The sequence below is a fragment of the Aegilops tauschii genome, chromosome 3 (assembly GCF_002575655.3).
Source record: "Aegilops tauschii subsp. strangulata cultivar AL8/78 chromosome 3, Aet v6.0, whole genome shotgun sequence".
Lineage (NCBI taxonomy): Eukaryota > Viridiplantae > Streptophyta > Magnoliopsida > Poales > Poaceae > Aegilops > Aegilops tauschii.
The window spans coordinates 250,731,077-250,757,564 of record NC_053037.3 but is presented as its reverse complement, the minus strand read 5'-3'; the positions used below and the strand labels follow the sequence as shown (position 1 = coordinate 250,757,564).

The following is a 26,488-nucleotide window of genomic DNA, read 5'->3' as shown; positions in this document are numbered from 1 at the left end:
CCTGCACTCTTGCCTCACTGCCTTGCTGCTCCCCCTGCACTCTTGCCTCCCTGCCTTGCTGCTCCCCCTGCACTTGTGGTTGCCGTTGAGAGTACACCAGGGTATTCGTCTGCCATCGGTCCCGAATAGGAACATGGAGAGCACCAATCTTAAGTGTATTGACAGTTGGCTCGACATGAGCCTGCACATCATCATCAGTGAGGGTACTAACCGGAATTGTACCCACTATTGGTTGAACCCGAGCTCGTATATCATTATCAGTGTTAATGTCCACATAATCACCATGAGTATGAGACACATCCTTCTCCCCCTCTTGACCATCACGCACAGGGTGTAGGTGGTCAAGCTCTGCAAACAGTAGACTGAGATCAGTCGGCTCACCATAGAATGGCTCAGACTCCTTGAAGGTAACATCCATACTTACAAGCCTGCGTTTTTCAGAGGGACACCAACATTTATACCCTTGTTGACTAGACGAGTATCTCAGAAAAACACTTCACTGCCCGAGGATCAAGCTTTCCAACAGAAGGTCGGCGATCACGAACAAAGCAGGTACTGCCAAACAACTTTGGGGAACAACAAACTTATTATCTCCAACTAGCAACTCAGACGGAGATTTCATGCCTAGTATCCTGGAAGGTGTCCGGTGATCAAGTATGTGGCTGTCATAACTGCATCATCCCACAAGAACTTAGGCACATTCATGGTAAACATCAACGACCGAGCAACCTCAAGAATATGACGATTCTTCCTTTCGGCCACTCCATTCTGAGGGGGGGGGGGGGTGTCCGGACATGAAGTTTGATGTAGAATCCCTTGGTCAGCCATGAAAGCCCCCAAACTGTTGTTCACATACTCTCTGCCATTTTCAGTCCGGAGCACCTTGACCTGCACCTGAAATTGGTTCTTTACAAGAGCATGAAAGTTCTGAAAACAGCTAAACACCTCATCCTTGTGACGCATCAAGTAAATCCAAGTCATACGAGAATAGCAGTTAATAAAGGTAGCAAAATACTTCTTCCCATTCATTGACACCATGGGGCTAGTCCATACATCCGAATCAATAAGCATAAAAGGAGATATGCTCCTGAGGCTCGTGTGTGTTTTGCATATTCGCAAGCATCACACGTCAGCTTGCCCTTGCCTATGCCAACACATAACATCCGGAAATATTCTGCTCATCTTATCAAAAGATACATGCCCCATCCTACAGTGATGGATCATCGCCTGCTTCTCCTTGTCCTCCATGGTCGCAGCACACACCAAGTCCGGCTGCACCTCCTGGTCCATGTAGCAGAGCCCCCTACGCCTGGTGCCAGTCCCAACCGTCTGGCTCGTCCGTCGCTCCTGAATCAAGCAACCGAACTTGTCAAGGATCACACGACAGTCTATTTGATCAATGAGAGCACTGAAAGAGACCAAATTGATAGGAAAGGCTGGCACATGTAAAACCGACGATAGGGAAATGTTCGGAGTGCACTTTACTGTACCAACCCTTATGACAGGTTGTTTTGTGCCATCAACCGTTTGTATGGTGCCCGTGTGAGAGGGAGGATGCTTATTGTAAGACTCGAACACAGGATTTACTAGCAACATGCTTAGATGCTCCAGAGTCAAGAACCCACTCTGGAGCACTCTCATTAGTAGCAAGAGATGCTCTTTCCGGATTACCTTCATCAGTGGAGGCCCAGTGAGCAAAATCTCCATAGACAACATCATCTACATCTTTGCCTTTGGACGTCCCAATGTCTCCTGCAACGGCCATGTGAGCCCTCTGACCCCCTGAGTGTCCTGAGTAGCCACCTCTGCCTCTAGCAGCCTGGCCCCATGAGGTCTCTGAGTATCCACCTCTGCCCCTAGCACTTCTGCCTCTGCCTGTTCCCCCTCTGTTATATCCCCCTACCTCTGCCACGAGTTGGACATTCTCTCTTCCAGTGACCTACCTCCACACTCCATGCGCTCAGTGACTGCAAAGGTCGAAGCTGGCACAACCTTCACGTCTGCATGCTCAAGAGATAGGCGCACCTCCTCTTGAGTCATCGCTGCAATAGCCTCGGGAATGGTAGGCTGATTAGGTTGGTGCAACAGGGAAGCCTTCCCGGCATCAAAGCAACTTTTGAGGCCAGCCAAAAATTTCAGTACACGCCTGCGTGCCATCCACTTGTGCCTTGACTCGATTGAAGCCGCGTCATAGAGTTCCAGGGGATCACAGTTATCCTGGTTAGCCCAGAAAGCCTGCAGTTCTGCCACGTATGTCATCACTGACATGCCATCATCTTGCAGCAACCTAATCTTGTCCTCAATCTGAGCAATAAGCATGACATTGCCCTTGCCAGAGTAATGGGTGGATAGAATCTTCCATATCTCAGCAGGTGTGGATAGCCCCTCCACAGAGCGTCCAATGGAGGGCACCATGGAGTTCAACAACCACACCATAAGTACAGAGTGGATGACCTTCCACCTCTTGCCCTCTGCACTACTCTTGTCCCCTGGTTCTACAACGGTGCCCAACAAATGTCCATCAAGCTCCTTCTGCTCCACAGCCCACAAAGCCCTCTTGGACCAGCTCAAATAATTGGTTTGAGCCACTTCCTCGAGGAACGATGGCCCCAGAGTTGGACTCGGCGAGGATCTTAGCGAGCTTCTCGAAAGCCTCAGCAAGAGCATTTGGTTCAGCTATCGTTTGGCGGGATAATCAGCAGCAGCAACCCTCAGGACTACACACTTCAGCTGTAGCAGCTCTCAACAGCAGCAGCAGAACTTAGCCTCAGCAAGTCTTCTTTCCCAAGCAGCAGCACCACCACCACAGCACCAAGCACACAACAACAAGTCCACAGGAAAAAAAAAATCTTAGTAAAGCACACAGCAGCAGCTCACAGCCCCTCACGAGCAAGCTGCAGAGTCAACAACTCTTGGAGAGTAGGAGCAGTAGCACAGCACACTCCAGCAGTCCAGCCCAAGCTCTTCCTGTTCCAGATCGAGCACTCTAGCGGCCTGCACCGGATCACCCTCGCCAGCCGCCTCTCCTCCTAGCGTCCTCCTCCTCCACCTGGCCACCTGGGCCTCCTGCCTGTCCCGCTCCTGCGGGGGCAGTTCCTCCTCCTCCTGCACCCTCAGGCGCTGCCTCTCCTTTATCCTCGTCCGCCAATCCTCCTGCCGGTCACACAACCCCGCGTCACAGCACACCCGCCTCGCGCGCGCACACACAGTCCCGCACGCAGCCGTCTCTCGTCGCGCCTGGCCCCGCCGGACCCCGCCACCTCGCCGGCGAGCAACTACGCGGCGGCGGCCGCCGCCTCCATAGTCTGGCCTTATACCATGTTGAGTCGAGGGAGAGGTACCTCCATACTGGATCGAGCTTCTGTCTGGTGGCTCGCGCGAGTGTGTCACTTGTGTGGTGGTTTGCATGGGACTGGGATAAGGGGGGCTCCTCTTCTAGGTCACTCCCTCTCATGGGCTTGGGCCCAAGAGACAGATCTAGATGGGCTAGGGCCCATACCGGTTCAACAAAACTTCTGAAGGTGAAGAATATGATGAAGCCCTTGAAGAACCTGATCTCTATGCAATTCGGAGAGTACCCAACCGTACATATGCAAGGGATGCATACAAGGTGAAAGCTGAGATCCCAACTTTTAATGGAAATGTTGATATTGAAGGGTGCCTAGATTGGTTATATGAAGTGGTGACTTTCTTTTAGGTCATGGAGGTTTCGGAAGATCGTAGAGTTCCTTTGGTCGCATACAAGCTGAAAGGAGGAGCCGGTGCATGGTGGCATCGCGTTCAAGGAGAGCGCAGGCTGAGAGGAGAACCTCGTGTGAGAACTTGGTGGCAAATGAAAGGTCTCTTGAAAGGGAGATTTTTGCCTGCTGATTATGACCAGATCCTATTTATCCAATTTCAAAAATTGTGCTCAAGGAAATAGGACTGTTTCAGATTACACGGAGGAGTTTCTAAGGCAACAAGTGAGGTGCAACCTTGCTGAAACTGAAGATCAACAAGTTGCAAGGTACATCAATGATCTCAATGATGCTATTCAAGATCGATTGATGATGCAACAAATCTAGTCCATTGATCAAGCACAAGCTTTAGCCTTAAAGGCCGAGAGGTTTGTGAGGACAAGAAAGGCAACTAAGGCTCCATATCCTCCATATCCTCATACCGAAGGCTCGTCTAGGAGTCAGCCTAATAGAGTGGAAGAAAAGACCGCTCCACCAAAGGCAAAACGACCCATCCAGAAGCAAACTAGAGGTAAGGGTAAGTCTAATGAAGGCCCAAAATGCTATAAATGTGGTGAAGAGGGACACATCCAGCGGTTGCCCACTAAGGAAATTTGTTAACACAACTATCCATGATGGTGAAGATGACCAAGAAGAATACGAATCTGAAGATGTAGAGGGGCAAGAGGTTTGTCAAGAAGAAGGTGAAGAGGTGGTATGTGTGATTCAGCGTCTCCTATGTTCCACACCACAACCTGACAATACACACCGCAAGAAAATATTTGAGAGCAAATGCACGGTGAATGGCAAGGTATGCAAATTAGTGATTGATAGTTGCAGTTGCGAGAATCTTATCTCCCAGAAGTTGGTGAACCATTTAAAGCTTGATACTCATGATCATCCAAACCCCTACACTATTGGGTGGATCAAGAAAGGAGTGAATATGAGGATCACCAAATAATGCAACCTGCCACTTTCTTTGGGCAAGCATCATCACTCAAATGTGTTGTCTGATGTGGTTGAGATGGATGCCGGCCATGTTCTTGGGAGACCTTGGCAATTTGATGTGGATACACAAGGGCAAGGAAAATTCTTACTCTTTCATCTGGAAGAAGAGAAAGATCATTATTCTACCAAACAAAACTGACAGTAATATCTCTAAGGACGAGGGGAACAGTATGTTAACTATCTCCCACACCTCTAATGAGTTTATGGAAGACTTGAAGGAGGTAGATTTGTGTGCCGCACTTATTTTAAAAGGAGAAGAGCACCCGACTGTTGAAATTCCTGCAAAGGTATGTGGCTTATTAGCAGAATTTCATAACATACTTGGGGAGCCACAAGGCCTGCCGCCGATGAGAGGGATTCAACATAGAATCGACTTATTTCCGGGAGCAAGTCTTCCTAATCTTCCGCACTATTGAATGAGCCCAAAAGAGCATGATATATTGAAGGAGAAAGTAGAGGAATTGCTACAGAAGGGGCACATTCAAGAAAGTATTAGCCCATGTGCTGTACCGGCCCTGCTCATGCCCAAGAAAGATGGATCTTGGCGCATGTGTACGGACAGTAGAGCCGTTAACAAGATCACCGTAAGGTATAGATTCCCTATTCCCTGTCTGGATGATATGTTGGATCAGCTTAGTGGAGCAAAAGTGTTCACAAAGCTAGATTTAAGAAGTGGATATCATCAAATCCGTATCAGACTCGGGGATGAATGGAAACCGCCTTCAAGACAAAAGAAGGGTTGTTTGAATGGCTAGTCATGCCATTTGGACTCTCAAATGCACGAAGTACCTTTATGTGCTTGATGAATCAAGTCCTTAGACCCTTCTTATCCGACTTTGTTGTGGTCTATTTCGATGACATCTTGATCTATAGCAAGGATGAGGATGAACACTTTGATCACATTCGGAAGGTGCTAGAAGTACTAAGGGAAAATGAGCTCTACATCAACTTGAAGAAATGTGTTTTCCTGCAAACACAACTTCTTTTCCTAGGATTCGTCATAACATGTGACGGTATTCGTGTTGATGATTCTAAGGTTGAAGCAATTTGAGAATGGCCAACTCCGAAGACCATTTCTGAGGTAAGAAGTTTTCATGGCCTTGCAACTTTCTATAGGCGATTTGTGAAGAATTTCAGCACTATCATGGCACCAGTTACCGAGTGTCTGAAGAAAGGAAAGTTCCAATGGACAGAAGTAGCTGAAGCTAGTTTCAATGAGATTAAACAAAAACTATCACAAGCTCCTCTCTTGGTGCTACCTGATTTCAACAAGACTATTGAGTTGGAGTGTGATGCAAGTGGAGTAGGCATTGGAGCTATTCTATCTCAAGAAAGGAAGCCCATTGCTTTCTTTAGTGAGAAGTTAAGTGAAGCTAGAAAGAAATGGAGCACCTATCAGCAAGAATTGTATGCCGTTTTCAGAGCCTTGAAAATTTGGGAAGTTTATTTGCTACCTAAAGAGTTCATTGTATATAGTGACTATTAATCCTTGAAGCATTTTAGAAATCAAAAGCATGTTGACTGCATGCTAGCTAGATGGGCAGCATATCTGGAGAGGTTTAACTATCTCATAGTGCATAAATCTGGAACAACTAACCGAGTGGCCGATGCTTTGAGTCACCGTGCATGCCTCTTGACTTCTTTTGAAGCTGAACTTCCATGCATGGATCAAATAAAGGAGTTGTATGAGGATGATGAAGACTTTGGCCATGTTTGGGTAAAGCACATCAGGGGCCAGCCACTAGGTGATGACTATTTGGTGCAGGATGGCTATCTCTTAAAAAATGATCGTTTATGCATCCCAAGGAGTTCTCTGCGTGACAAACTGATTAGGGAACTCCATTCAAGTGATCTTAGTGGCCATGTTGGACGGGACAAGACTATCGCTAACCTGGAAGCTCGCTACTTTTGGCCACAACTAAAGAGAGATGCTGGAAAGTTTGTCCAGCGATGCCCTATATGTCAAACCTGCAAAGGCCAAGTCCAAAACACGGGGTTATACATGCCTTTGCCTGTTCCTGTGTCTCCATGGGAGGGCATCTCTATGGACTTAGTCTTGGGCTTGCCAAGAACAAGACGAGGAAGTGATGCTATGTTTGTGGTCATGGATAGATTCTCTAAGATGGCTCATTTCATCCCATGCCGCAAGACAATGGATGCTCATCATGTGGCAAACCTATTCTTTCGAGAAGTGGTCAGACTTCATGGAGTTCTAAGGTCTATCGTCTCAAACCGTGATAGCAAGTTTCTTGCTGCATTTTGGCTCACTTTGTGGAAGCAATTCAACACTGAATTAAATTTTTCTAGCGCTGCTCATCCACAGACAAATGGGCAAACAGAAGTGGTGAACAAGTTTTTGGGTTGTCTAATCCTTTGCATTTGTGGAGAAAGAAAGGGATAATGGGATATGGCTTTATCTCTTGCAGAGTTCTCCTACAATAACACCAAGCATAGATCCACAGGAAGGAGTCCTTTTTCCATTGTCTACACTAAAGTTCCAACACATGTGGTGGACCTGGCGAAGCTACCATCAAGGAAAACTCAAAATCAGCATTGTCCTTTGTTGATAATTATACTGAGTTATTTAAAGAGATTCGTGGTGCTTTGGAAGCACAAAATCAGAAATATAAACAACTTGCTGATTGCAAAAGGAGGCCAAAATCATTCCAAGTTGGTGATAAGGTGATGGTTTACCTCCGAAAAGAGAGGTTGCCTTTAGGTGTTAAGGGGAAACTTAGGCGGCGAAGGTACGGGTCCTTCTCTATGATGAGGAAGATGAATGATAATGCTTATGTGATAGATCTTACAAGCGACATGGCATATCCAACACTTTCAATGTTGCGGACTTGACTCTCTACCATCTAGAAGAAGCGCTCTATGAAGATAACTCGAGGGCGAGTTCCAAACAACTAGGGGAGAATGATGAGGAACACTAGATGAAAAAGATAAATAAAAATCGTATGTCAGATTTGTTTGGCTACTTCCAGATGCTTCCACTCTAGTGTAGTATTTCTGTTCTTTTCTTTTCTACCCTACCTACTGTTTTCTAGAGTCTTCTAGTTGTGAGTAGCTACTAGTAGAATGGTGAAACTTAAATAATGTTTTCTAGAGTATTCCAGCTATAAGTAGAAGTATGTGAAGGCTTCCCAAAGCCTATAAATAGAGGTCCTCACCTCTACTTTGTAATGCAGACCATGTACACACTACCTATAACTAGTAAGCTGGTACGTGCATAGCACGTGCAAAGTTTTAATTTATGTGTTTCGATGGAAAGTCCAAGGAATCAGGCAGTGGCGGAGCTAGACGAAGATGTCAGGGTGTCAGGGGGCCACATTCCCCCCCCCCCCCCCCCCCCCCCCCCCCCCCCCCCCCGCGCCCAAAGACACACATAGCTCCGCCGTTGGAATCAGCCGTCTTTTTGTGTGTGTATGTAAAGCTCTTTGATAATTATTATAATGGGATAGTTTCATTAACCAGTACTACAATGGGGTTCCAATGCACCTTAATGGGATAATCTCTTGTAGTTACATTTGTTCCTAGAATTTTTTTATGTATTCTTTTAGAAAAAAGGTTGGACCCTGGCCTTTGCATCATTCTATGCACAAAAAATTGAGAAAAAGATGCATTTAAAGCTAGTGTATGCTCTAATCACAAGGCTACTTCTAATGAGCTGCTAATTCTGCCATATCACGTACAGATCGGCCTAGTAAATCCTGTGAAGCCTTTGGGACAGGCAGACGGTATCACCTGCTCATCCATTAAAATACTGATCTTATTTCAGCTTCTAGAGCCATCGTTCTGCCTACGCAAGGTCTTGCAAGTACTGTCGACTTTTTTTTAACACAACAAGTACTGTCGTCCATGTGACCTACAGTGAATGCCTCGGGAGGGCCTAGAATTTTCAGGAACGAAGCGAGATGATACACTGGTACTGTAGACGCGAATCCCTTCACTCTGAGCCATAGGATTGACCCTCATCAACGGCTCAAGTTGCTTCTCAGGCTTAGGATTCAAAATTTCAAAACTCATACACTATATAGTAGTATAAAGAAATAGAACTTGTTCTTATCTAAGATCTTGGAGTAGATCTTGTGCTCTAGGAGTTCTGGATTGAACTCTTGTTGCCATATTGGCCTACATTCGCCTCTAGAGCGATATCTAGCGCAGCACGTTGAAGGAAGCACGTTGAAGTTGTTCCTTCAACACTTGTGCTGTACACATTATAGCAGCAAGGTGGAGTTGCTCCTCCACAACCTTTGTGCTGCTTTAGTTCTCCCCCTCCACCAGTGTCGGGACACTCGTTGCTGGCCAGCGGACTGGTCCCGGTGGGACCCTACCACCATCGGTGGCGGCTGCTGCTGTTGCAGCGCGAGCTGCTGGTGGTCGCCATGAGCAGTCTGCTTTCTTGGACCGCGTGTTTCTTGGCGGAGCCATGCTCGTCGCCATTCGTGGTGAAGGTGTCGAAGACGATGAAGATTCAAACGCTGACACCACCTACCTGGTGCGCCAGATGTCGCGTGTGGGAAACACAATACCAGGGAGCAAGGGATGCCCCCTTTTTGGTTCGGTGAGGGGCGAAAAGACGCACGAATTCTACCTCTACGAAAAGGTGATATTTACCCAGGTTCGGGCCGCTGAGATGCGTAAGACCCTACATCCTGCTGGATTTGCTCACTGGATGTGATGAACAAAGTTTAAAAGAGATGGTTTCCGTTTGACCTCCTTTTATAGTTCCAGGGGTGGCCATAATTGCTATAAGGCAGTGAATATGGTAGTTTTATAGTGGAGCACCTAACACATTAAATGTGAGAGGCATGTGTCATCGTATTCCGTTGTCGGGACTTGATGCACGCCTCATCAGGGCAGCTTTGTTGACTCCGCGCCTGCCATGCACCGACAAGTGGCACACATGCAGGAGTTAGCCACTGCGCATGGAACTTGCCCTCCAAGGGAGGCCGTGCATGCTTGACCGCACCCCCTGGATGTTGACCATCACATTGCCGGGAGGCAGGCAAGGTGGCGGTATGGGTCGCCTTCTGGATGTTGAGTTAGCCGGAGCGCTGCCATCCTCAAACCACCTGCTGGCAGTGAGGCGGCCATGTCCACCTTGGAGCTTGCCTTCCATAGCCTTGAATCTCTACGAAGATCTGCATGCCACCTCGGAAGGGGCATAGCCTTGTAGTTTACGTGCCTGTGTCCGCCCATTGGCGGGGCTGCCGCGGCCCGCGCAAGACGGATCCGTGGGACCCCAGTCTACATGGGACCGACAAGTATTTCTCTAGGTAGGTCGTTGTTTTCTCGGTTTGTCTTAGATTAACAGTAAGTATGTTCTTTTGATTAAAATGCACTCTTAACAATGTAATTGGAAGACAAATGGCCTTACAGACTGTTGGAATTGTGTCAAATATTTTGTACAAGGTAGGTTACAGGTGGACTTTGAGTCGTACAATGTGTAGATAGGGTACGGCGTCGTGTTTGGATGGAACACTTTTATCTCAGACCTCTTATGTAATGTGGAGGTAACTTAAGTCAACAAAAGGGGGAGCTGGAGGCATGTGCTGGCACCCAGGTGGACGGTGTTTGGTACTGTAGCGGTATCCTGGAGAGGAGCGCCCATTGTCATGCCCTGGGATGTAGCCGATGTTCGGTGAAACCTTGTTAACAAATATCAGTGTCGTGCCTTGTGTGATTGCTTGGTCCTCGATGGATCATCTACTTGCTTCGGATTATTCTAAAAAGTGGTATGATGAGCTAGGTTACGAGGCGGATGTGTTGATTTGGAGGAGGAAAAAAATAGTGACAGAGTTCTACCGAAGAAAATCGACGAGACGATGCCAGCGAGTTGCAGCAATCAGCATGCCGGGGCGTCATAGAGCAATCGGGAGGCAGCAGCGCGGGTGTGGCAGACCGGATCAGGTCCAAGGCATGCAGGTTGGTATGCAACAGCAGTATCCCTTGGCGGCAGCGATCCGTGCACGTTCCAGGAGCTGGCAAGATGCGCGGCGATTGTTCTGATCGATCGAATTGGCCATGGAGGTGTGGACGAAGCTATATTTATTCTTTGGCGATTGTGTGACAGCCATGAGGTCCTCCTCATATGTATGGTTCTAGACGTCTAGAGTAGGGTTTCGGGGTCGCAACATTGCGAATTAGGCTGGGGCCCAATACAAATGGGACTTGGTTTGTCCGGCTGGAGCCGATTCCAAGTGGCACGACCGGCAGTACGACTTTGCGCCCCAGGACAGCCCTTCGCCTTCTCTTTTGGAAGTGCCTCTGGTGGTCTGCTCTTTATCCTCTCTTCATGTTGTCTTCATATATGGCCTTTTTTCCTTCAATATTTTTTCCATACAATCCATGAATGGATCGGGTTCCACTATCATCATATAACGGAACATAGAGCCAAAGCGTCCATAGCGCAAAAAAGTAAAAGAAAGAACGACAAGATCCAGCCCCACTCTCAGGTCCAAAAGGCCCAACCACCGCATGCGCCGCTAGCAGGAGAGTGGGATGAGGGTAACAACATCTCAAAAGGCGGGCCAAGACATCAACCCCAAACCTTACAGTTCACAAACCCAAAACTTTAAACCACCCAGCAGGGGGGGGGGGGGGGGGGGGGGTTAAGGATGCACACGCAGGTGCCTTTCCCACCCCCAGCACGTCAGACTCTTCATGCACCAGTTGCTCCCCATCATCTTCCTTCATTGCAGCACTTTCAGTTGTTTCATCACCTTGGCGCCCCTCATCCAGCTCCAGCATGAGAATGTCACCTCCTCATGCCACTGACTGGATGAACACGCGCCTCCAGTGCCGCATGCTGTAGCAGGTCCGCCCCATGTTCCACCATCGTCTTGTCAGCATCATTTTGCAAGCCTGCCCAGCATCATAAGAAGGAACAAGCATAACACAGAAATTTAGCTGGCGATTTTACAAGTTTGTTATCAAAGCAGGCTCTGTTTCTGAGCTTCCAGATAGCCCAACATAGAGCAGCCACCCCCACAATATGCACATTTCTGCTTGGTGGGATAAAATTAGGTGTCCACCAGAAATATTGTGAAAAACAGTAGGTCTAGCTGTAAGACAAGCACTTTGCTCTAGTCACCCTCCCTTCTATTGATATAATTAGGTGTCCACCAGAAATATTGTGAAAAACAACTGTTCTATCAGAGCGCCATTGCCAATCCACCCATCATTCCAAAAATCAGTCTGTCTCCCATTTTTTTACATACATTCTCCTCCCCTGGAGATATATATCCCTAATCTTGAGCAAGTCAGACCAACACGGGGAGTCCCTGGCAGTAAATCTCACCTGCCTGACCCCGTTATCCACTCTGTATTTGTTCCTAACAATTTCTTGTCACATCCCTTCTTTACTCTCTAAATTCCACCACCATTTTACATAACAGACTTAGTTGAACTTCTCTAACTCTTTTATCCCCAGGCCCCCTTTCTTTTGGGTCTACACATTATATCCCTTCTTACCATGTGATACTTCTTAGCACTCCCACCTTGCCAAAAGAATTTCTTGATAGCTTTATTCATTCTTCCCAGATTAGTTTCGGGGAATCTATACATTGAGGCCTTGTTTGGTTGCTAGGTAGGAAAAAGCCTGGGCAATAAACCCCTAGGGGGGATTCCCCTGTGCACATGCGACCCCTCCCACCACGCGGGAGATGTTCCCATTGCCCAGGTGCCCAAATAGTAACATGGAAGGGAAGGAAATCCCTCACATACTATAGACAAATATAATACAGCAGATCTAACATAAAAATTCTACAGATAATTTTGGAAAACAACCAAACCATAGATAAAAATTCTACAAATAATTCGGAGAAACAACAAAAACCACAGGCACATAACAAAGGTTCATAATTCATGTCAACTAGAATTTTAAAAATATTACTACAACTTATCCATCACTTCATCAAGCTTAAGATATCAGTCTGCATTTCACGACGATCGAGCATTGGCCTAAGCCGTTTTCATGTGCCAAAATAAAAGCAATCATTACTAGAGTTATTGATACATCATTGTCAAGTTTGTGCACTAGAAAAAGTTCTGGATTATAAGTTGCCATGTCCAAGGCAGGGATACTTTCAAACAAGATGGGCCGCAAGGCAACAATCACGTCCTACTTGGGTCTTTTCTCCACTCCTTCCTCGACATCATGTACCACAACTTGATGTTGGCTGAATGACAAAAAGAAATAAGTTAGCTAGCATCAGTTCAGAGTCTCACAACACTATTTTGTAGTATAAGCAAATTAATGAAATAGTATCAACCAACATATGATTTGTGCACTGTGCATAAAAAATAATCAAGACTACAAATATAGTTTAGGAACGCAATCACAAGGCTGTCCAGTAACCCAATTTGTTTACTTGAAATAGTCTCCAGATTATATCTTTTACTTGAAATAGGAGGTATTTTAATGAAATAGGAGGTATTATTTGTAGTCTTGATTTGGGTGGGGCTGGAGTGAACTTGGTATTTACTTGAAAATGAATTAGGAGGTATTTTACTTGAAAATGCAAAACGATCTTTGGGTGGGGCTGGAGTGAACTTGGAATCTTTATAAATCTTTGGGCTAGAGTTGGAATTAAGTCAAAAATCTTGTTTATCTTCCTATGATTTGTTTCTGCGCTGTGTTGGAAGTATTTTTGTAGATCTTGATTACTAGCATTGTGCGAAATCATGTACATAAACATTGTCAACTGCTCCTCGACAGCAACACACGACGTGCCCTTCAATAGATTCTCTCTTCTAAGATAGTCCATGATAGACTTAAAAATCTCATGTTCCATCCAAAACTCAACCCTAGACCAACTCTCATGGCCTTCTAATATTTCCTTAACCTTTGCAGCCCCGGATAAAGATGATGTGTGAACTGGATGCTTTTCCTCATAAAGGCAAGCATATAAAGCGGGAACCAAAAGGAAGAATAGTTCATCGTCTTCTTGTTCTTGCGAGATAATCTTAATAATTTTATTTCTCCTAGAATCCATCACTATTAGAGCATCTCCAGCCGTTCAGCCCCCCAGGACGCCGAAAAAGCGCCGTCTGGGGCCGAACCGGTGTTTAATTTCGGCGTGGGGGCGATTGTGTTCCCAGTCGCCGCCCCCAGGTCGGCCCCAAATTGGCACAAACACGACACAAACTCGGCGATTTCATTAAAATTTGTACAAAAAACAGAAAACAACCACGCCTAGCCCTACTACGCCGCCGCCCGCCTTCTACATGCCGAGGAGTCTGTAGAACTGGGTGTAGTCGCCGCCGCCGTCGTCGTCATTGTCGCCGCCGCCCTACGAGCCGCCGCCGTCCCTGCTGCACCCCTGACCAGGGTCGCCGACGCGCGAGGGGTTGGACCGCCCGGGCACGTCCTTGTCGTCGCTGTTGAGGACGACAACGCCGCCCTCGTCGCGTTCGCGGCGCCGAGCTTTGATCTCCTCGTAGGCCTGGCGCTGGCGCTCCACCTGTTCGCGGATGTAGTCCGCCTTCGCCCACTTGAGGGCGGTCTCGTCGTCGGCGGCCATCTCCGCGTGCTCCTTCTTCACGGGGAGCAACCCCGGCTCGGTCTTCGGTCGGATGAGGCAGAGGGAATGAGGGGAGGGGCGGCCGCCCTCGTTGATGACGAGGGCGCCGCTGCGGGTGCGGCGCCCAAGCGGCGTCTCCTGCGGCTCCGGCTTGACGGGGCGGAGCGCCGGCGACCTGGAGGAAAGCGAACCGGAACCCGACGACGAGGAGGTCGCCGTTTCCATTCGCCGCGGCGGCGAGAGAAGGACGGGGGCGCCGGGTACTCGAGGCGCGGCATGTTGCCGGTCTCGATGTGGTGGAGGACGGCTTCGAGGGTGCGGCCGGGCACGCCCCACCATTCGCACCGCCCGTCGGCGTTGAGGCGGCCGCGGGGGATGACGCCGTTTGCGGAGGCGACCTGGTCGGCGGTCGAAGTACATCGTCCACAGCGTGTGGTTGTCGGCGGCGTACCTCGGCTCGTTCCGCTGCACCTCCGACAGCGACGAACGGATGCGCGCTATCTCGGCGCGCCGTTCAGCCCCAGTGGGCACCGGGGGCACCGGGACGCTGCCGGCGCTCAGCCTCCACGAGCCCGGCACCCGCATGTCCGAGGGCGCCGGGTAGTCGGCCTCGTAGAGGAGGCGCGCCTCGTCCTCGCGCAGATGGCGTCGGCCGAAGCCGTTCGCCGCCGCGGCGTCGCCTGGGCAATGCTCGGCCTTTGCTTGTTGGCGGGGGAAGTGTGGGAGAGGGGCTATGGTGGCGAGAGGGGGCGAGTTGTGGCATTCACCGGCGGGGAGTTCGGCTTTTATAGCCGAAGATGGGCGGTGAGAAGCTGCCCACCGGGTGCCGCGTGGCGGGAGCGGGCGGGACGCGCGTCGCGGGCGCCGCCCGTGAGGCATCAATGGAAGGCTGACCAGCGCGGCAGCCTTGGCATTGATTCCCGCGGGAACCGAGGCGATGAGGACGCCGAAGGCGGCGAGTCGCTGACTCGGTGGACCCACTCCTTTTCGCGCCAAAATCGTTCCCCCCGGCGCCCCCCAGCGCGCCGGGTTCGGCCGGGTCCGCCGGCGCCAAAATCGGCCCGAGCCAGCGAAAATTGGGCTTCTGGGGGCGCGGCTGGGCCGAATTTTCGGTGCGGGCGCGAAAAAAGGGGCCGGGGGGCCTGTTGGGGGCGCGGCTGGAGATGCTCTTATACCCAATGAAAACAAAATTAATACAACGATAATAATAATAATAACTAAAGCAATAATAGTACCATCTCTATTATGGCTGCAAAGAACCAATAGCTAGGAGCCTAGAAAGCTCAGGAGTGAATACAAAGATAATACCATTTCTATTGTAACATCTACCTACATAATTAAGAGCAACAGTTTTCTCATATACTAAAATAAGAACACTTTCAATACTAGGCACAGAAAAATAACATCACAAGAGCAGTAGTTTTGCATAATTTAAGCTTCCTCAATTACCAGGGATGACTGCGTCACATACCTTTCTTGCTCTGAGTGCAAACTTCTCAATGACAGACGAATCAAAAGGCACCAAGCAATTGAACACAAAGTCTTCGGATAAAGCCAACTTCTAATGTCAGAGCAGACCCACAAATCAGCACCTACTAGAAATCAATGGTCACTCATCAGTCAGACAAACCAAACAAAATATTTGTTGGATTCACAACCAGATAAGCTAGGATCGATCAAATGCAGCGTGTGAGTACAGGACACAGGCCATTCTTCCTGTATACCACTCCATTTTTCAACTAAAACAGAACACAATGAAATGACTCTATTACTCTACATGGTCTATTATTCCCAGGTTTCGCGTAACAATTTGGCAAACAATATATCTAACTCTTCTACATGCACTTCCAGAGAGCAAAGTAAGATCGACGACCATTGAACAAAACATGATCGGCCACAGTTAAGAAATTCACGTGGTGAACCACAAATTGGCGCATGCTGTTACAGTTTGCAGCCAACATACATATGGTATGCAGCCAACATACATATGGTACATGTTAAAGGGTTCGGATTGATTAGCTGGCACATACATAGGGTAAACAAAGGGGTCAAGCAAGACTGAGAATTGCTTATAAGGATGGGGGCACTGAATAATTCATCATATCATGTACTGAATTTCCAGTACATGATGATAAGATAATACTCCCAGGTCAAGCACCTCCTTGAATGAACCCACCCACAAACAAATTTGCCTTCACAATATACTAGAACATTGTGCATATAGATTAGCATGACGGGGAGGAAAAGGTGGCTGTGCTCACTTGTGAGTTCAGGATAGTTAGATGCACTGCAAAACGTTCGATGCTTTTCTTTGCTCACTTGGGTACAAATCTCAGACAGGAGAGGAGGTCCTTCGATCTGTACAGGCGCTCATCAGTTCATGTAGCAGAAAAGAAATCACCATGGGGAAGAAAAATGGTGAGTGGAAGAGGAGGAGGGGATAACCTTGGTGAGAAAGAGGAGGATGACCTCTGGCCGTCGTCTTCACCGGAGGTGAGTGAAGCTTCGACGCAGAGCAAGATCCGGGAAGGAGGAGGATGATGACCCCGGTCACCGTCGTCCCTGCCGGAGGAGCGGGGCGTGGAGGTGTAGGGCGGTGGTGCGTCGCTTCCAGTTGCCCGGCGGAGCGTTGGACAGGGGAGGGCGGAGCGTGGTGGTGCATCGTTCGTGGATCTTGCCGCCGCCGCCGCCTCTTGTTCGGGAGATCGAGCGAGCGAGGGTTTCCTCCCCGACCACTGCAGACGTGGAAGGCCCTCCCGGGGAAAAGTCGCGGAAAGGGCGGGGCTACCCCTGTGTCGTGGGCCTCCAAGTGTGGATCACCCCGGGCTGAATTGGCTCGTGGTTTCCTGGCCCGGGGAACAGGCAGGGATCCCGGGGGGATACCCTGAAACCAAACGAGGCCTGAGAAGCAAAACACAGGCATACTTGTGAGACAAGCACTTGGCTCTAGTCACCCTCCCTTCTATTGATAAATTTCCAGACTCCCAACCATCCATCCTCTTGTACATACATTCCTCAGCTGGGACCCAGTCCTCCACGTGCAGTCTACTCCCAGATACTGGGACCCCCAAGTATTTGACTGGCCAAGAACCATATTGATAATTTAGCTTGAAAGCATATAGGTTCCCCTTTTCATCATCATGCAACATGATCAATACTTCACTTTTCATAAAGTTGATTTTCAATCCTGACATTTGCTCAAATAGGTATACAAGCAGTTTAATATTCCTCACCTCCTCCACAGTGTCTTGCATAAGGATGATGGTATCATCAGCGTATTGCAGAATGGCCACCCCTTTTATCAATAAGGTGTGGCACTAGACCAGTTACCTGCCTACTATCCTGAGCATTCTGCACCATCTTCTGCAAGCAGTTTGCAGCAATATTAAAGAGGAAAGGAGACAAGGGGTCACCTTGCCTCACCCCTTTAAAGCTCTCAAAGTTCTTCCCAATTGTGTCATTAACTTTCACATTCAGGGCTCCTCCTCTCCCAACATTCTTAAACCCGCCAATCCATTTATCATTAAACCCTCTATCAATCAAGCTTTGAAATAAAAAATTCCACTTGACCTTATCATAGGCTTTTTCAAAATCCAGTTTCAGCACCACACCTTGTTGTTTCTTACCTTAGCTTCATGCAGAATCTCATGCAAAGACATCACACCATCCATAATATTCCTCCCTTTGTTGAAAGCATTCTGATTCCTAGATATCAACTTTGTCATAAAAGGTTTCAGCCTTTCATCCAGTGCCTTTGGGAACATTTTAAATACGACAGGCAAGAGGCATATAGGTCTAAATTTCTGCATAGTATCTGCCTCAGCTCCTTTGGCAATAAAGTGATAATCCCAAAGTTGATTCTAGATAGATCCAGCCTCCCCTCAGAGAAATCATGAAAGCACATCATGATGCCATACTAGATAAAGCTCCAACATGCTTGAAAGAATTCAATAGGAAATCCGTCACAACCAGCAGCCTTGTTTTTCTTCATCCCATCAATCTCATTTTTGATTTCTTCTTCACAAAAAGGTCTACTAAGCAACACATTATCTTCAGCAGATAGCTTCTCATTTGCATCCCAGACACTGCTTCTTAACCTACACTGCAACCCCTAGCAGGGCCAAACAGCAATTTATAATATTCAGTAGCATGTTTAACCAGATCAGAGGTCCCCTGGATAGTGACTGCCTCACTTTTTAAGGAGAAGATCTTCTTTTTTCTCCTCCTCCCATTAGCAATGTTATGAAAGTATCCAGTGTTGTTGTCACCCTTGAGTAGCCAAGTTTCACTAGATCTTTTTGCCAATATTCTTCTTCATCTTCGAGCAGTGTGCACAAAGAACTTTGTAACCGCCCCCTCCTGGTTCTCTAGTCAAAATTTGTATTTCCTCAAGCCCCTCCAGATATTCTAATTCTTCCATCCATTCAGCCTTATTTTTCAAAATCTGCCCTCACATTCCTGCCCCACCCTTTCAAGTATTTACTTACTTTCTTGATTTCTTCATCTTTTTCTGCATGACATCTAGGCCATCTTTAGCAACAATAGGCTCATTCCATATCTTTTCAACCTTTTCCAGAAAATCTTCTCCGCCAATCCAGCTGGTTTCAAATCTAAAGGATTTGTTTAGCAACAATAGGCTCATTCCATATCTTTTCAACCTTTTCCAGAAAATCTTCTCCGCCAATCCAGCTGGTTTCAAATCTAAAGGATTTGTGCTCAATAAAAGTTTAGTGCCAAACTACTGGATTTTAATACGGAAATCACCTTGTGATGTTCAAGTAATGTTAACACTATAGGATTTAACGCCCCCCCAAGGATCCCTCCAGATTTGCCTTTTGAGGGGATCCAATGCCAGGAAAATTGATCAAGAGGATCAATTTTTCTAAAGAAACTGGGAGGATACTTTTTTTATTGTTTCCTATAACCCCACAAAGTCTATATCATAATCTCCTTCAAATTACATCAAAATATTTGTTGTTCCAAGCCCAGAGGAGTTCCACCTCTTCTACGAACACACAAAACCGGAGAAAAGGTAGTAAAAATTAATAAAAACTGAAAACTATGCAGGGCTTACATGAAAATGAGTGGAAACTAGTATCATGCATGATGGACATGAAAGTGGCTCAATGGGACATGATATGAGGAGGTTTTCTGCAAGAAATGAGCTATAAATTATGATGTAAAATGCATTGGTCTGCAACCTATGCCAACATAATATCACATGCGCACAGGGGAAGTCGGCGGCATGTGCCGGCGCCGGGGTGACTGTTCACTACTAGGGAAAACCATAGCATAGCGTGGGTTGATGGCCTAGCAGTAGCGCTACAACTAACTTTTAGCAGTAGCGCTTGTTTTTACCCGCGCTACTGCTAACATACATATCAGTAGCGTAGGTTTGTACGCCGCGCTACTGCCGATCCCGCGTAGTTGCTACGCCATTACCCGGCACTACTGCTAATATTTTGTGTATTTTTTTCTATCCTGTATTTACGCTGTATTTGTACAGGTTACATACACATACAATCTCATCATATCATACACATATTAGATTAAAGTGGACGGATCCAAGTTTAATCTAATCCGTGTTTCTTACACAACCTCTGATATAACAACTCATCATCCATACTCATATAATAATAACGCATCATCATCATCCGTAGTCATATATATAATAAATCATCATCATTCTAACACATGACAATTAAGTAGTACGACCTCCTCATCGTCATCTTAGTCATATAATAACTCACTATCAATATAGCACATGACAAGTTAGTCAACATTAGCTAATGGTTATCATCCTAGGTAATAACTCATCATTCTAGCACATGACAAGTACTAGCTAGACCCGCTTCTCTCTCTAAGGTAAAATAGCATAAAACAAGATAGCCCCTGAATCTCCATTATGGAGAATAGAGATCCACCTGTCTCCAATTTGTGGGTTGTGCACCATGTTGCCTCCAAGTAGTTTCCTGGGTTCATTCATAACTTTTCTCCATCCTTTGATTGTGAGGTCTTCATCTCTTCGAGAAATCGAGTATGGAGTGTGGTGAACCGTAGGCAGACTTGGCCGTAAGCTAATAATATCCATGTCACCTTCCATATACATCATATGAGGCACACAATCCTTCGGGAGTTTTTGTTGAAGAACATAATAATAACATAGTTAGCAATGTAGTTTAGCTTAAGAAGAATGTATGCAAAAGATGCACTGGTGACATAATAGTAAAGAATCTTACCATGCTATTTCCATGGATGTTACCGTAGTTCAACACGTGGACTAGTGGCACGTATTGAGCATAATTTGGGTTTATTTCATAATTGTTCTTGAAAGTCTCAACATCATTAATAAATGAGACGATGATTTTTATCCTTGCAAGTTAGTTCAGAGCCATAACTGTAGTAGGTATACCTTCCGTACATTTCTAACTGTACTAGGTATTGTCTACTACCTTCCGTACATTTCTTGAAGAATGGAAATAAGTTGTCAACTATTTTTAAATAAACAATATAAATTACTTAACAAATTTATTTGACAAACTCACATAGAGGTAGAACTGGAAGCATATCCACATCCACCCAAATGTCGATATTATCTTCAATATCATCTTCAGGACGAATATCGAAGGTTATTTGCATATCCTCCTGAAATCCATAGGCCTTGCATAGAGCTCTCCAATTCGAGCAACCAAAATGTGAGAGCGTAACCATGTTGAGTCCTAAGGTGAGCTTTCCTCGTCTCCATATTCTCACTATCTTGGAAACCGAGCTTCTCCAAGACATACATCTTGCATGGCAGGGAATGCACTAGTCGAATTGTAAAAAACGAAAATTACATGTTGAAGCAAAGAAGCACAAGTCATGATTAATTACGAAAAAAAAATACTTGTCGTTACGTACCGTAAAAACATCGAAGGTCTTGTCCAGCTTGATGGTGAAGAACCTACCATTTTCCAGGTGAGGCATGTCGCACATACCCCGGCCGTCGTTGCAGTAATCGCACTCAGGGATCCTATCATCGTTAGACATTTCCTGTGTGCATAATTCAAAGATTATAAATCGACGACAATTACCAGGAACTCAACACAAAGATCACTATTTAGCACGGGTTGACTTTCGGTTTGTCGAGTCTTCCTTGAAAACTCTCATCTCACGTGGTGTATATGGTGGGCACTCCCTCTCTGATATATTTGACCGTCGGTGATGGTCGCTCCTCCCTTCGTTCCCAAGTGCATTACACCAAAATGTCTAGCACACGGGAACGAAGGAGAAGCAACCCCCACGACAACAGTTGGGATTCTTCCTCTCTGATATTTCGACAGTATATGGTGGACACTCCCTCACAAATATTTCGACCGTTGGTGATGGTCGCTTCCCCTCCTTCTCTCGTGCATTACCGAGGTATATCACGAGAAGGAGAGGAAACGACCCCCACGACAACAGTCGGGATTCTTTCTCTCTGATATTTCGACAGTATATGGTGGCATCCTTCTTTCAAGAACAGACTGAAAGTCACACAAGGAGCCCCGACAGAATGACAGTCAACCCATTACATATATCGAGTAATGACATAAAGAAAATGGCCTATGGTTTGCCAAAATGTCGTTTTATTCCCGTTCCGGCAAATCACAGCCACTCGATATTTCCTACTTTATAGCACAAGTCATGCTGAAATCATGGAAAATTCCGGCATTACCTTTGCTAAAATAGGACATATTGAGCGCCTGAAATTTGCCGGAACGGAAATGAATCAACATTCCGGCAAAACATAGGCCACCCGGAGGTGTTCGCCGCAAACATATGCCACATGTCCAAAGAGACAACCAATACATGTCCAAATATCATCATACACATGTCCGAGGAGAAGAGAAGGAGGAGGTGGACTTTTAGCTCACCGACTCGGCTATAGAGGAAGCTCCCACGACGATCACTACAAAGCCTGCATATTCCACCGAGTGAAAATTTTAGATCATCAAATCTCATATAACATTCTTTGATGACAAAGTGATAATGACATAAAAATAATTAAAGTGTTCAATACATTTCTATATTTTACTAAAAGTTTCTATACCTAAATTTTTTTACTAAAAATTTCTATTACTAAATTTGATACCTAAAAATTTCTCATATAGCATTCCAATACATTTCTATATTGAAAATTTTCTATTACTATTTTTTTTTACTAAAAGTTTCTATTACTAAATTTGATACCTAATTTTTTTCTCATATAGCATTCCGATACATTTCTATACCTAAAAAGTTTTATTGCTAAGAAATTTTGTACCTAAATTTACTATGCTGCATATATCTAAATTTCTCATATAGCATTCCAATACATTTCTATACCTAAATTTACTATGCTGCATATAGTGAGGAGGAGGAAGTAGGAGAGAGGAGGAGGAGAAGGGAGGAGGAGGAGGGAGGATGGCGGCCGGAGGAGGGAGGAGGAGGGAGGATGGCGGCCGGAGGAGGGAGGAGAGAGGAGGGTGGCCGGACAAAGAGGGAGGAGGGAGGAGGGAGGAGAGAGGAGAGAGGAGGGATGCCGGAGGAGGAGGGAGGAGGGCGGCGGCTTACCGAGGAAGGAGGAGGGAGGACGGCGGTGACGGCGGGAGGAGGAAGAGGCAGAGGCAAAGGGAGTGAGAAAGTCGACGGGCACGGGAGGGGATAGGGCCCGCGCTACTGCTAAGCCCATTAGCAATAGCGCGTGTTGCATGCCCAACGCTGCTGCTAGGTGGGGCCCACCAGCTGGCAGAGTGCAACCATAGTTGCAGCGCTGTGCTGGGCCCCCGTGCTACTGCTATCTATTTAGCAGTAGCGGGGCTTTCATCCGCCGTGCTGCTACTATAGGCAACCCCGGTGGGCACGGTTGGGACCACCTATCAGCAGCGCTTGTTGTCGAGCCCGCGCTACTGCTACTGTTTTACCTGTAGTGCGTGTTGCCACCTTGCGCTGCTGCAAATTAGCAGTAGCGCTGTCTATTAACCCTCGCTACTGTTAATCCTCCACCTATAAGGTATTTCCTAGTAGTGGTTGTGCGGTATCATGGGAAGGAGCATCCATAGTCAAGCAGTGGGGATGTAGCCAATGTCTGGTGAACCTCGTTAAGAAATCTCGGTGACGTGTCTATTGTGATTGCTTGCTCCTTGGTAGATTGATTACATGACTCGGATTATTCTAACAAAGACTACATGCACATCTGTCTAAAGCAAATTGTTCGGATGATATTGAATTGCCATTATGTGGCCATGCATGTCTGATCACACCGACGAATGCACATGTTTTCTATGTTTTTTGCTACTTGCATGAAATCTGCTATTCTTGATCGTTTGTGCATATGACATTTTTCGTCCCAGTTGTCATATTCCATGCTTTCGAACTGATGTTTCGTTGACCATTCTCATTATACAGGTGATGAGAAATTGATGGCAGAGATGTCTCAGAAGGCACTAAATGCTGCTCGACCAAATGCTTCGGCTGATATTATTCATCACATCTGTTCACTGATTGGCCGAACTAACCTGACATAAATCTTGTTTTGCACATTACACGAACTCTTGTTTGCAGTAATCCATGCGCTAGTATTAGTTGCTGGGATGCTGTGCAGCAGAACGGCATCTCATTCTTGAAGTCGAGACTGAAGATATAATTAATCTACTCCGTATTTTGGTTCACTTGAACGACAAAGCATCCAGGTAGGGAATGGTGCCTCCAGGAGTCCAGGTACTGCTTACTTGGGCTGTCACGTTCAGTAAGTAATAAAAAGATTCTAGTGCTACTAACTGTTAAAGAAGACCTCCTAACTGAGACCTGAGAGTATGCAAATTTACTCTAGTGTGGCAGAATTGCTGAATCTAAAACTAACTTAAGACTTCAGAGCATTGTACTCTGCATCTGCCTTTTTACAAAGGCTTATCTCCCATTTCATTCAGAAGGCTGAACTCCTTGGTGAAGCTTAGTATTCCCTCACTCCCACACGGAGGGCTGGAAAAAAAGCTTGAAGCTCGCGAGCTAAATGAGTAGCTCGTGACTCGGCTCGAATCGACTCGAACTCGAAGAATAACAAGTCGAGCCAAGCTTTATTTTAAGATCGTTTATAGATCAAGTTAAACGAGCCGAGTTCACGAGTACTCGTGTAACTCGTTAGGCTCGGTATAAAACTCACCCACCCAGCACCACCTTGCATCCCAGGCCAGTCGCATAGGCACAACACAGGGTCCATCCGTGTAACACTAGGCCCAACCACCTAGGACACACACGCCACAATAGTGAGAGACCAGTATGTCAATTCCTGTCCCGTCTCATCTATATCTGAATCATGAGTTCGCGACAGCGGCAGTGCTGTGTAAACCCACCTCTCGGGTCATGTACATGTTGCTAACTTGTTGATTATTGTGATCATGTACCATTGTATGTGGAATTGTGGTCATGTACATGTACTGACTTTGTGGTCATGTACAAGTTATAAGTTAAGCTACTTACAATTGTGGTCATGTTGATGGTACTAACAGTTGTAAGTTAAGCTACTTACAATTGTTTGTGAACATCGTACATGATTAATATGTACATGTTACATTCCCAATTAATTTTTTTTTATCATATTCATAAGGTTTTATGTTCATACCTATAACGAGCTTAACAAGCTAAATGAGCTAGCTCGCGAGCTAAATGAGTTGAGCCAATCTTGGACTTGAGCTCGTTATAGTAACGAGTCGAGTCGAGCTAGCTCGTCAACGAAACGAGCTCTAGCGAGTCGAGCCGAGCTAGCTCGACTCGGCTCGAATTCCACCCCTACATGGAGGGAGTAATAGCTAAGCATAGGAAAGGTTGCTGTTTAGAAAGTCAAAATGCCGAGGGTTCTGTGTGAAAGAACAACCAGCAGTCGCATTTCACTCCCAGGTGTTGTTGGCTTGTCACTAGATGTTTGCAATATAGTATGTGCTCGTAGGCGCAAATGGGCGAATCCCATAAGAAAATTTGATTAGGAACGGGTTAGATATCTCCTTAAAGAATATGAGAACTTCGAGTGGGGGATTAAATTCAAAATGTTTGAGTTATTCAATGTTCTAAGTACAAATTCGCATCAGGCACACACAAACATATCCATGGAAGAATTGACAAAGATGTTTAAAAACATGTTAAAAGATACTCCCTCTGTTTGTAAGATGTTTTTGCAAGCTTGTTTAACTTGCAAACACTTCTTACATTGTGTGGGGGAGGGAGTAGGAAACAAATATCGGAAGAAGGAAGTGTGGGGGCACCAAGTGTTATATGAGCGGGGCCGGTGAATCACCTAAAAGGTGCCCCGACCAAGTTCGAGGTGGTTTTTTGGCTTTGGATTTTCTACAGTAATCTTGGCCCACCCCTTACCTTGAAGCCTATATCAATTACTTTTCCAGTGATGGCAAGTTTAAGCATTTCTCTTGTTGTTTCTTCGTGTTGATGAATGGTGTCATAGCCATACAAGGGCTGCCCACTCTGCCGCAAAAAGGTGGAGCGTATTTGCCCGAGCAAGGGTGAATACTTGTAAGAAAGAGAACTTACCAAGAACAGAGTTGCTAATGTTCATAAACCCTCCTTTCTTATAGAAAAGCGCAAACCCTGATGTCGATTATAAAAACAAGGACAATAAATATAGCCACAATTATCCTTATAAGAGAACAAGCAATCCAAAACAATTAGCAGCTTTCAAGTTTTAGAAAACAAAACAAATGACACCTTTCTAGTTCTAGAATCTACACAACTAGATGATTCAGCATACAACCAATTGGTAAAGAAATAAGGGCTCTCTCTCCTCCCCAAGAAAAGATTTTTTCCTCCCCACGCTGGTTCACCCCGCCTCGGATGGCCTTTGGGCCGTGGAGGTGTGGAGGATCTCGCCCCCCTCCCACCGGCAGGGAGGGACCCAGATGTCGTTTTTGTTAGGTTCGACATCTTGATTAGGGTTGTGTGGCGGTGGTGATGTCCCTCAGTAGGAATAATGTCTTCCACGTTCGATCCCCGTTGTCATGGTGCTTCTGTTAGAATAAATCCGAGGCCATCGTCGATCATCTGAGGACAAAGCAATCAGACGAGCACGACACTGGGATTTGTTAACGAGGTTCACCGATATGGCTACATCCCCGAGGCCTGACTACGGGCGCTTCTCCCCGTGACACCGTCACAATACCGCACACTGGCCACCCAGACGCCGGCACACGCCGCCGACTTCCCTTACGTGCCTGTGCTATTATGTTG

The 26,488-nt window shown here is 46.5% G+C and overlaps 1 protein-coding gene and 1 pseudogene across 1 annotated transcript in view; one reads left to right on the top strand and one right to left on the bottom strand.

Annotated features, from left to right (window-relative positions):
* Nucleotides 1-24,755, top strand: part of LOC109769076 (uncharacterized) — a 32,968-nt gene extending 8,213 nt beyond the window's left edge. Inside the window, exon 4 of the mRNA XM_020327810.4 lies at nt 23,663-24,755. Within this exon, the coding sequence (XP_020183399.1) occupies nt 23,663-23,781 (119 nt within the window). The 3' untranslated portion in view covers nt 23,782-24,755. The remainder of the gene's footprint in view (nt 1-23,662) is intronic.
* On the bottom strand, nt 1,481-3,347 carry LOC141042193 (uncharacterized; annotated as a pseudogene).
* Nucleotides 24,756-26,488: the final 1,733 nt, after the last annotated feature.